Consider the following 11,757-nt stretch of genomic DNA (forward strand, 5'->3'; position numbering starts at 1 on the left):
TAGGCGAACGTCAGGGTACACCCTGGCTCTTGGCAGGTACAAGTTCGGCGTTTAAGCGAATGTCTAGTCCTCTTCACACAACCCCCACTTTGTTATGACACAGGGGCTGTAGCATATTGTACTCTACTCACCAAACAATGGGACCATGGGATGGATACCAGATGACCAGTCCTCATCACTGAGAATATGTATATATACTGAATTCAACTCGTATGTTTTTGTTCCTTCTTCTCATCATCAGCTTCAGTCTTTTGCACAAGCAATCAAGTCTTCTCTTCTTTCTTTCAAGATCCTGGTGATCGTCTTCTTTGTACTTTCTTTATCTCCTTCTTTGAATCTTTTATATCATTGTGCCGGCACATTTCTTCTTCTTATCCAAGATGCATTCCTTCAACATTCTTCTTTCTTCTTCTCTCTTCGCCTTGACCCAGGCTCACTCCGTCATTCTCGGTGCTCAGGGTCTCGATTCCTCTCCCAACAGCGTGGGATTCCAAGTCGATCCCGAGATTGCTCGCAACTGCATCACCATCAACCCCTGCCAACAAGATGCTACCATCATCCGCGATGCCGAGATCACCGCCAACATTGTGAACCAGTGTGGTCGTACTGAGCTCTCTGGAAACATCGATGTCGGCGAGAACACCGAGAACGCCATCTCTGCCAAGCAGGTCACCCAGGTTGAGGCTGGTGGTGAGCTTACTGTCACCATCCACCAAGTCAACGCCGATGGTGCTGGTCCTTATGTCTGTGATCTCGACGAGAGCAGCAACACAAACACCAACATCCAGAACCTGACCGTCACAAACAACGTCCCCGGAACAAACGGTCTCTCTCAGGTCAAGACACAGGCTTTCAACATCACGGTCAAGATGCCTGATGACCTTAACTGCTTCGGTGCCTCCACCGGAAACATCTGCACTGTCCGATGCCGCAACAACGCTCTTGCCGGTCCCTTCGGTGGCTGCTTCGCTGTCCAGCAGGCCGACACCGACAAGAAGACCAACACTCCCCAGAACATCAAGACCACTCAGACCCTGAACGGCATCAACGCTCAGATCCTCCAGAACCAGAAGGATTTCGAGGACTCTGTCGCTGCCAACGAGAACGCTACCTCTGATGAGGCTGCTCAGAACAAGGCTGCTGTCGATGCCCTTCTCGGTGCTACCGTTGTGACATCTGCTTTCGCTACCGAGACTCCTACTGTTGACCTTGGTCGACCTCCTGTCGCTACTCCTGATCCCAACGAGGGCAAAGATGGTAAGGCTGGTGACAACAACGGTGGTAACAACAACGGTGGTAACAACGGCGGTAACAACGGAGGTAACAATGGCGGTAACGGAGGTAACAACGGAGGTAACGGTGGTCAAGGAAACGGTGGTCAAGGAAACAATGGCCAAGGAGATCAAGGAAACAACCAGGGTGGTGGCAACGGTGGAAACGGTGGAAACGGAGGCGACCGAGGTGGTAACCGAGGTGGCAATGGCGGCGGTAACCCCTTTGGAGGTAACGGTGGCAACCCCTTTGCTGGTGGTAACGGACAAAAGGCCAAGCGCGGCTTCAGCATCCGTCGCATGTCCAAGCGAACTGTCTTTTAAACAGGAATGTGGGATACAAATAGAAGGAAGTTATGGATGGAACTGTCCAAGGATTTGGGGACAATGGTATAGTCTTAACAACAAAGATTGAGATAGTTAATTGAGCTGATGACCAAATACTTTCACTGTTTCTTATTGCGTTTATTTATGTGACTTGTAATCAATTTAATATTCTCAATTAGCGAAATTCAGGTCTATCTACTTTCAGATCTACCATAAGACACAATCACCTCCCTTGTCTTTGTTATCCGCGGACTAGAAGGACCAGACGTCTTGGCATTCTCTTGTCCGTCCCCCATAGCCACACGATGTTCATTGAGAATACTTCTGTCACTTTGATTATCAGAGTGTCTTTCTGGATGAGCCTCCGTCTCGACAAGAGCACTCCATTGACCAGCCTTGTGCTTTGGTACAAACATGATGCTATTGGGGAGATTCTTTAAAGGGTGCGAGTTCTCGCTCGACTTTGCTGTCGATGGAAACACCTTGCGTAGAATAGGTCGAAGGGTCGGAAGACAGGCGGCAATGATGATGAGGGCGTTTTCGGCTCCGGCTGTTAGGAGAAGCTCACCGACGTCAAAGGTTGGGTCGAGACTTGTTGCGTTGGCTTTGAGTTTGGTGCATTTGATGATTGCGATGGACCCGGCACTGGAAGCATCTATTAGAAAGAGATTGGCAAGGATCATTCGAGAGGTGACTTACAAGACACCAAGGCTCATAGCGATGGCGACACCAAACTTTTCTCTGCTCTTCATGTTCAGGTTCCACAGCATGGCCCAGGGTAAGAGAGCAAGGATAAAGTCTGTAGCAGCAGAATAGGCTTGGAACAAGTTAGTAACCTGTAATTGCGTCCTTAGACTAATGAGACTCACCTCCGATAAAGTACATTACCCCCAAATAGACATGAGGAGCCCAGCACTGGCTGACTATAGCCGGGTTCCATGTCGTCCTCGGGTCTTTGCATCTGACAAAGATAATGATAGAAATCAAAATATGCAGCGTGAGCATAGAAGCGACAATGAACCACAGGAATCTGTGTATGAATGGCTGCACCGCCAGACGCATGAGACTGATGGAGAATGATATCTTGCCGAAAGCGCATGACATGATGACCAGAGGCTGCGACACTTGGCCGAGGAGACCGATTGGGACGGCATTTTCAGGGACGACGGTGAGAACCCATTCGATGTGTCGACCGAGGCCTTTTTGGACGGCTAATTCGATGATGACTCCGTATGCGATGAGGGAGAGCTTGGCAGCTGTTAGTTTGCGTAAGTGAAGAACAGAGGGGATCGGCTTACTAGAGAAAGTGCAATGACCCAGTCATCTACACCAAATACTTTGCGCACAAAGACTCGCGTGTAGATTCGTAGAGAAACGAGAAGCACTGGAATAAAAACAGAGAGCCAAGTGACGGTACGAATGACAGGCCCTCGGGTCTCTGCGAGGTACTCGGGTGAGGGCGGTGGTGGATTAGCAGCGGATGACATGGTCGTTCTGGAATGACTGTCTATGGACAATCGACGTCTTGGCTTGTCTCACGATCTTGCATCAGCGCATTGAGGCGTTTGTAGGGGATGGATGCGCTGCCCTACATATATACTTATTGTAAGTATACAAACCGGGCATGCGGCAGGCAAACACATGTGAGCTGAAGCAAAAAGAAAATTGCAGCGTATTATACCTTGAATCTGCATTTGTTATGTGTCATTGGATACGCATTGTTTGGGAGTGAACACAGCTTCTGGAAAAGGATCGGATTGGATACAAAATCAAGGGACGAGTCCCTGAGACAAAGAAAGAAGCAATTAACAATGCAGAAGCGGACGTGCCGAGCGCCGTGGGCTACCATTGATTCAATAAGTCTCGAAGTTGGATGTGAGACAACGGTGGATGCGAGTAACTACAGTTCCTATAGGTTGACTTGAATACAAGACTAATAACAAAGCAATCAATAAGACCAAAAGACATTGATCATTGGTATGTTTGTTCAATTACGCATAAGAAACACAATACAAGTTGGCAAGCGAAGTCTACATATCAACTGTCAACTCTGATATTCCAAGCAAACAAAATTAGACACTACTTTCTTACCAGAATTCGCTTGCCGTTGAATGTCATTGGTCCCAAAGGTCGCGAATCTGATAGATCATTCTATTTCCGCATCCACTCTGCACGATGTTACCCTCTCCAATCTTAACCTTGCAACGGGCTGTTTGCCAGCCGGGAGGGGAGATGTGAGGTAATTGATGAAGGATCATGTGTGAGAAATTAGAGGAGAGTAGTACAGGAAATTTAGATTATCTCGGGTATTTTTCCAAGGCGTTTTTAGTGCTGGTGTTGAAGAATTGACTAGCTGTGATGATCAACAACAACGGCTTCTAGTTTCCTCAACCTTCTTTCAACTCGGACTTAAACTCAGAGTCGGGCTTGGATTTGGGCTTGAGCTCGGTGACTTGCTTCCCCGCAATTGGAATTAATATGTTGGTTCATTTATCAGCCAACAATGCAATGATACGCAAACCCAACAAGCAAACAAAGAGAACCAACAACTCCACACAAAAGTTACAATCACTTGTCACAATCCTCCTCCATTCAGCTCGTTTCAACATGTAGACTCGAATTTCCCCAGGATACCCTTGTCCAAAGATCCGTTCCGCTATACCCGGTGCATTGTCTCCTCTTGTCTCTTTCCCGTAAACAAGGATCAATAATTCGGGACCGTCAGAGCGGGATAGACTCTTCAAGCCACGTTTTCAGCGGACAACATTATTGTTCGTGCCTGTCTCGCTCTTTACTCGATCCGTTTTCTCGTACGTATTTCCAGACATATCATAAAAACTAGCCCGGTTGTTGGTGGCGGAATGGGTAAAGTTACATGTAGGAATGCGGCACAGATCATTGCGTCTCTTGGAACAGTCAAACAGGTTCACTTTTTTATCACATTCTCGTCTAAGCCTTTATGCAGATCAGGAACAGGGGTAGCAGCTCTCTACCCAATAGACAACCCGTCTTGCTCTAAGAAAAAAGCAATATAGTCTACGTCGTTTCTCCTCTTTCTCTCAAAAATGATATATCCTCGCTCGTTTTCTGACCCATTTCAGTTCCACGGCATGCTGTACGGAAATTAATCTTTACTGTAGATCAAACAACATGGCACTTTTCACCCTCTCTTTGGGGTACCTCCTGTATGCGGGTGTTGCTTTTGTCATCGCCCGCGTGTTATACGAATTCTTTCTTTCGCCCCTCAGACACATCCCTGGGCCGGGTCCCTCTAAGTACACAGACTTTTACAGGGCGTATCTCACTACCAAGGGTCATGTCGACAGTCATTTTAGATCCTGGCACCGGAAATGGGGCGCTGCTGTGCGTGTAGGGCCTAATACCGTGAGTATTAGTGACCCGGATCTAATCAAGGTCATTTACACAACCAGAAACCCCTGGCGAAAGGTAAGCAATCCGAAACCAGCAGTGTGGATGACCAGTTCTGATATTTGACAGACCAACATGTACCGTCCAAACGATGTTCTGGTCAACGGCCAACGCATCCAAAACATCTTCAACACCCAAGATGAGGATTTCCACCTCAAGTACACAAAGCCCATCAGAGGTTTCTGGACTCTGCCCAAGATGCTCGAGGCTGAACCTCTGATGGATGAAACTCTCTGTGAACTTATTACTCACCTTGACAACCGCTTCGCCAGCACCGGAGATATCTGCAAGATGGATGACTGGGTTTCTTACTACGCCTGGGATGCAGCCGCTAACATCAGTTTCGGCCGCACCTACGGCTTTATGGACAAGGGTGGCGATGTAGAGGACATCATTGCTGAGAGCACTGCTGGACTCAAGTACTTTGCCCCCGTGAGCCAAATCCCCTGGCTTGATGAGTGGTTGGACAAGAACCCCATCCATCGAGTTGGTCCTCGCCCCCTTGTCAACGGAGTCATCTACACTATCAAGATCCTCACAGAGTACCAACAACAACTGGCTTCCGGTGCCGCCAAGCGCAAGCCTGTGGACTTGTTCATTGACAAGTACAACAGTCTCAAGGAAACAGTCGACTATGTGGGTGATCAACAGGTCATTAACTGGCTTATGCTCAATGTTCTCGCAGGTGGTGATTCGACCGCTGGAGCCATGCGCGCTCCTGCTTACCATCTCCTCAAGAACCCCTCCGTGTGTGAAAAGATGGTCGCTGAGCTTCGATCTGCGAATCTGACTCTACCTGTTCCTCAGTGGAAGGAGATCAGTCAGCTGCCCTACTTTGATGCCGTCATACGCGAGTCCATGCGTATTTCACCTGCTGTCGGTTTGATCCTTGAACGTGAAGTTCCCAAGGAAGGATTTGAGCTTCCGGATGGTCGATTCATTCCTGCTGGTACCAAGATCGGCATCAACCCTTGTGTTGTCACACGTGATGTCGGCGTTTTTGGAGATGATGTTGATGTGTTCCGCCCTGAGAGATGGCTGCGTGGCAAGGGAGAGACAGAAGAGGGCCATGCTTCTCGGGTGAGACGTATGCATGAGTGTACTGAGTTGATGTTTGGCCATGGATCCAGGGTTTGTATGGGCAAGTACATGTCCAAGATGGAGATGTACAAGATGTTCGCGACACTTTACGTTAACTTTGATGTAAGTTGCTTCGTTTCTGTTATCAAGGCTAAGTACTAACTATTGTTCTAGGTACGAATCACTGACCCGAGCCACACATGGAAGTATGAGAACAATTGGTTCATGTACCACAGAGATATCCCTTGCACAATAAGTCGTCGCGGAAAGGCATAAGCTCGTATTAGATTGAATAGCAATACATCTTTTTGTCTCGTATTAATGAAGAACATACTTTTTCAACTCCCTCTCTCCAACCTGCCACTGATCAACCGCCTTGCCAAACATGTAATTCTCAATATAAATATCACCTATAAATCTGTACTCTCCCTGCGTTCCCTCTGGTCTCAACAATACAGGCGTCGAGCAACCAAGCGGCACAACCACAACATCTCCCGGAAGCATCGCCCCAGATCCAACTCCAAGCCTGCGGTTTTGAGTAAGACAAAAAGTCCTTCCCATCATACGATCACCAAAGTTCGTCTGGAGAAACTGTCTTCTCGCTTCTGGCGGGATACTTGATGCTATGTCGAGATGAGATCGTAAAATATCGTCGAGAGGGATATGTAGAAGACGCTCGCGGAAGAGGTTCGCTATGACGTGGTACGACACCTGTTGCCAGCGACTTCTGTCGTAGCCAGTGATTATCTGACCAAGACTTATCGTCGCCACGAAAGCCTCTTCTGCCAACTTTATCTGCAATGGTGTTCGTCCCTCCACAGCTGCAAGAAGCAAAGCCCTCCAGTGTAGAAACGCCATTAGAAAGTCTCCCAAGTTACAAAGCGTTCCCACAACCATTCCTTTGGTCTGAACAACATCGATCTCAATGCCAGAAATTTCAAGCTTGTTCAAACGCTCATCGTGGAATCTACAAATTGCCTTTGTGTGACCCGATGCTTGGAAGCCGTATTGGTGGCCCATGGCTAATGTGAGGGGCACATGCGACCAGTCTGGAACGAAAGAAGGCAGTTTGGCCGACCCTGTGTTGACCGGGAAATGTACAGACTCGCAGATAACGTCCAGCTTCTCCGTGCTTTGTATAAGAAACTCCACAATTTCAGTATAAACATCCTTGACTGAGAGAGTATAGTCAACGCGAAATCCTTGGCGAATATGCGCGGGCAAAACTCCAAGTATGCCGTACAGCTTATCTCGTGGATCAGTCGACACTTGACTTCGACTGGCTCTCAGAACCTGAAGCAGGGCATTCTGTCCATTCAAGACATGAGGGCTGAGAGTCGGAAGACTGGCTGGTCCGCCATGGATCAGAGTCTGGACGGAAGTGAATTTATCAGGCCTTCTCATATCAGGTCCCTTTGTCCTGAAAGTAAGCTCCGTATGATGTCTACGAAAGCATGTCGAGGCACTCTTGTATGATTGCCAAGGAAGGAATGTTTCTCCACAATGAACAGCAACTCGCTTTGCGTGGAAGATCTCTTGTGATACCCAGAGTCGTTTCCAGTAATCTCTCCCAAATAACGACACAGTGGCCAAGAGATCTCCATTCTCAGCGCCCTCTCCCAGTATCCGAGATACATCTTGATCTGGGATAAACTGTGAATTCGGTGGTGCAAGTCTAGACAGAAGCTCTACCGCTTTCGAACTGTCGTTGTCTTCCAGACCGAGCCATATCGCTACAAACGCAGCGTTGGCATAAATCTGGCTCACGAGCTGAACATATTGACTGCGCTCGTCGGTATTCTTTTGATCGATGCACAAAGCATCTGCCCACACCAGCACAGACGATTGTCTTTGTCGAAGTGCTTCCAAAGCTCCATAAAGACTAACGGTAATAGGCACGCGAGATCCCTCGATGTCAATCTTTCTGGTGTCGCCAACGTCACCCCATGTATATGATACAGCGACGTATTGAGGTACATTAGTGATAAGAGCCTGGATGATTTCGCATTCAATCATCGTTTTGTGGCCTGGCGCAATCCTGACGAGTCTGATGAAGCCCGTTTCAAGAGGTGTGTATTCATATGGTTGCTGGTCAGAGTAGTCGAGGGTAGATACTACACTCGGTCTCGATATGGCGGAGCTGATGGGGGTAATATTGTAGGTATCAGAGCTTGTGGGTGGCAAACCAGTCATGTCTCTACCACTAAGAAGAGAAACCCTATTTGTCTCTTCTGGATTTGACATCGGAGACTGCGGGGACTGAGGCATGGTGGGATTCTGCGTGTTCGTTGCGGCCATTGCCTCTCTCTCCTCAATCTTGGAAACCAATGACCCCGGGATTGGAAATGGAGCTAGAGCAGGTTTAGGATATGGACGGTAGTTGCCTCTTCCAGTACTTGAACTTTGCGAGTGTCGAAGAGGGGATACTGGTGACTGAGGTTGCGATTTCAACTGATACTCGGCGATATACGCCGGATAGTGTGACACTGGTGCCTGGACTGGCGAGCTGAGAGGAGTAGGTTCATGTCTATCCTCAATGACTGTCTTGCGTCTGAAGAGAGAGCTGAGTCGAGCCTGGCTTTTCTTTGTCGTGGGTTCTCTTTCATACATGTTGACTAAACCGAAACACACTTAGAAGTAAGATGCGAGAATTAAAAGATGACTCTGAATAATTCCTCAAGCTGAAAAGTAGCGGAGATTCAGAAAGTCTTGGGTGTCAGCCTGGAGCTGGATCTTTTCAAGCGTCTTTATCCTATCACACGCCGTGGTTATGGCTGTTCAGCCCAACAAGGCTTAGTATGAACCGGGGTATATCGTCCAAGCCGTTCGCTTGGAAATTAGATGACATGATTCTAAAGACTAATTAGGATAGTGTTGCGTGATTGGTTCTGTCGTAGTCTCAACCCATCACTCTGTAAAAATCATCAAGTTTTATTCCATCTCAGGTTCATATAAGAAGTTGTCCACATCCAACTGTTCTGCTAGATCTAGTAACTCTCCTGGGGTAAGTCCAGCCATGGCGTTAGCGGCGAAGAGATCCCATCCAGTTTCGTCAGCAAGATGTTCCTCATTATGCTGATCTTCATTCTCTTCTTGGTTCGCATTCTCTTGGTTCTCTGTGAGGATCTCTGGGGAGGCGATATTGCTGGCTGGTGTCAAAGCCGAAAGCTTCTGCTCCAACTGCTCCAACTCTACTTTTCTCAGAGGAGCAATCAAGCTTCCCTTGGCGATGAGGGTATCGAAAACATAGCGGGCATCATCTCGCCATGAATTGTCAGAGAGTAGAGAAGGGCAGACGATAGGGATGAGATGTAGGAGAAATGCTGATGAGGAGGCATACTCGATTTGGAAAGGCAGGAATGCTTCTGGAATCATTGTAAGCAGAGTTTCGGGATGGCAATGCTGGGCTGACTCACCAATGAGATCTTCGTCTGCGAGAGCACGCAGAGTCTTGAGGATCGATTGTGCAGAACTGATACAGGATTGGATCAGTGATGCGACTGGAGGCGATAGAGATAAACCGTGTGTCATTCTTGTCTTGGACTGTTCGATGTGCATGTGCAGAGCACACATAATTTGTGGTCTCGTCGTGAGGACAACACACTAATAAGCGGTAAGCGAAATTGTCCAAAAGAAATATTCCTATGACTTACATGATGGTATTGGAGTACTAGTCTAGTGGCAATCCTCGAAGCTTTACTAATTGAATCGCGAAAATGCTTGTTGATGATGTTCATTAGATCACGATTTAGCTCAGCCAAGTTCCTCAAGATAGACTGAGTATTGCTGAAAAGAGTCCCATCATAGTCTTTACCAACTCCGTAAACCGCTATAATCTGTTAGCCGTGATTGCCGCTCATTGTGCTTGTCGAACCTACTTCCTAGAAGCCGTGCTATGAGACGCGCCAGCTGAACATGGAGAGTCAGACTCAGCGATGTCAAAGAGTTGTCAGCCTGGGAAGGCAATTTGTTTGTGATGTCTTCATCTCTTATAGCACTAGTAGCGCCTATGAGAGCTGCAAACTCTTGATCCAACATGTAGACTACCCAGAAGATTATGTGGCATCGTTTTGAATGTTGTGCTCCAACGACCTCTTCCGGCATGTGTCTATGGAAACCAGATAGCACACAGATACGAAGAGCTTGTCCTATCTGTGAGTAACCCTGTCAGTATCAACCAGGCGGGTAATCAATAGATTTTACTCACATGTTGATATGCTGCTACTCTCATATCTATGGACTGAAAGTATATCGCTGCAAGAGTAAGTGCCTGAGCTGAAAGAATGGGATCTAAAGCAATCCCAGCTAACTCGGGCATGAGAGGCATAGCTCTAGCAGCATACTGATAACCCGGTGGACTTCCATCAGCACTCTTTCCGCCCAAAAACGCCTTCCCAAACGCTATCATGAGCAAATACTGTGCATACCACAGCCTGCATGTCGACGCCTTGGTGGAAGCATCCTGGTAAAGCTCTTTAAAGTGTTGGAGGAATTCGGTTTCGTCGATGAGACTTGCCAGAGGGCCGAGGTAGAACCTTGCAGTCTGCACTAGAAAGAATGCATAATCTGACGGGGGCAGATTGGAGATATCGGGATGTTCCTCAGGCATCAGGGGCCTCCACTGGAGACGGAATGCTACCCCGTCGAGATGCCATGGTGGAGGTTCGTTGTTTGCTTCTGGGAGATGTTTTCCGACTAGAGCTAGGACCCTTCTGCAGAATGCCCATGATGATGCAGGACCCATGTACCCTGTGTTGACGTGTAAGTGTATGTAGATACCTGTCGAGGTTAGAGGGCTTACAATATCGTCCAAAGGCTTGGCCAAAGATGTAACCGTTATCGACAAGTGGATTCTGACGAAAGGCAGGTTCAAGAACTTCGTTTGCTGAAAGAGACCTTGTTTCATTTTGTTCGACGTTGTCTTCTGGTGTTCCAAGAGTCAAGTCTAGTGTATCAAAGTTAGTAGAAGAAGAAGAGTAGTGTGCTGGTCACTCACCACCATCGGCTTCCGCCACAGATGTTTCCTGACGAAGCACAGTAGTCATACCATAGTCGGAAACGGAGGAATGTCTCGGCCGGGGTCTTGATCCGGTTGGGAGTGATCCGGGGGACGGAACTCCGTCTTGACGCCTCTCCAACGCTCTAAGATAACTGTGGCAGCTGATAAGCAACGGCGGTAGAACTCAAGATAGTAATGCAATTTTACCTCTCGGTGACTGTAACCTTTTTCTCCTCTGTCTTGTATATACATCTTTCATTCTTTCTTCCACATCTTGCACAAGGTTGGGCTCCAGAACATTTGACCTTCATAGACCGACATCGCTTGCAGCTTGATGACGATGGTTAGCGATGATCCGAATATCGGGTTGAAGGAGACATACGCTTTTGAGCATTTCTTGACGACTCTGAAATGACTCTGTTGAGTATTAGGCATGTTTTCGACGGTCAATCGAACAAATTTCTATGATGTACAGACAAGGAAAGAGCAAACTCAAAGTCGGAGTCTTGTTCCGACTCGAGGAAGGAACATCCCGGCTACGCCCTTTCCTATTTGAGTAAGTATTGATGAGCTGGCTTATCACCGTTATCGGATGTGGAGAGACGGGCCGGATCGACATTCCGACTACTACCTTTCTCTTGGTAGTTTTTG

General features: G+C 47.7%; 5 protein-coding genes across 5 annotated transcripts; 2 read left to right on the plus strand and 3 right to left on the minus strand.

The window, feature by feature from the left end:
- Window positions 1-380: 380 nt before the first annotated feature.
- FPSE_05062 (uncharacterized protein) lies at window positions 381-1,595 on the plus strand (the record flags this gene model as incomplete). Its single annotated transcript, XM_009258180.1, has 1 exon — window positions 381-1,595. The coding sequence occupies one exon, from the start codon at window positions 381-383 to the stop codon at window positions 1,593-1,595; it is 1,215 nt and encodes a 404-aa protein (XP_009256455.1).
- A 194-nt stretch (window positions 1,596-1,789) lies between these two features.
- On the minus strand, window positions 1,790-3,085 carry FPSE_05061 (uncharacterized protein; the record flags this gene model as incomplete). Its single annotated transcript, XM_009258179.1, has 4 exons — window positions 1,790-2,243; window positions 2,298-2,415; window positions 2,468-2,846; window positions 2,897-3,085. 4 exons carry the CDS (start codon window positions 3,083-3,085, stop codon window positions 1,790-1,792), a joined length of 1,140 nt encoding a protein of 379 aa, XP_009256454.1.
- A 1,663-nt stretch (window positions 3,086-4,748) lies between these two features.
- Window positions 4,749-6,383, plus strand: FPSE_05060 (uncharacterized protein; the record flags this gene model as incomplete). The annotated part of the gene is made up of 3 exons (XM_009258178.1): window positions 4,749-5,045; window positions 5,097-6,230; window positions 6,282-6,383. The coding sequence occupies 3 exons, from the start codon at window positions 4,749-4,751 to the stop codon at window positions 6,381-6,383; spliced, it is 1,533 nt and encodes a 510-aa protein (XP_009256453.1).
- Window positions 6,384-6,425: 42 nt separating this feature from the next.
- FPSE_05059 (uncharacterized protein) lies at window positions 6,426-8,717 on the minus strand (the record flags this gene model as incomplete). The annotated part of the gene is made up of 1 exon (XM_009258177.1): window positions 6,426-8,717. The coding sequence occupies one exon, from the start codon at window positions 8,715-8,717 to the stop codon at window positions 6,426-6,428; it is 2,292 nt and encodes a 763-aa protein (XP_009256452.1).
- Window positions 8,718-9,038: 321 nt separating this feature from the next.
- On the minus strand, window positions 9,039-11,152 carry FPSE_05058 (uncharacterized protein; the record flags this gene model as incomplete). The annotated part of the gene is made up of 7 exons (XM_009258176.1): window positions 9,039-9,472; window positions 9,524-9,710; window positions 9,761-9,936; window positions 9,986-10,259; window positions 10,315-10,856; window positions 10,909-11,052; window positions 11,104-11,152. The coding sequence occupies 7 exons, from the start codon at window positions 11,150-11,152 to the stop codon at window positions 9,039-9,041; spliced, it is 1,806 nt and encodes a 601-aa protein (XP_009256451.1).
- Window positions 11,153-11,757: the final 605 nt, after the last annotated feature.

This window comes from Fusarium pseudograminearum, chromosome 4, assembly GCF_000303195.2.
Source record: "Fusarium pseudograminearum CS3096 chromosome 4, whole genome shotgun sequence".
Lineage (NCBI taxonomy): Eukaryota > Fungi > Ascomycota > Sordariomycetes > Hypocreales > Nectriaceae > Fusarium > Fusarium pseudograminearum.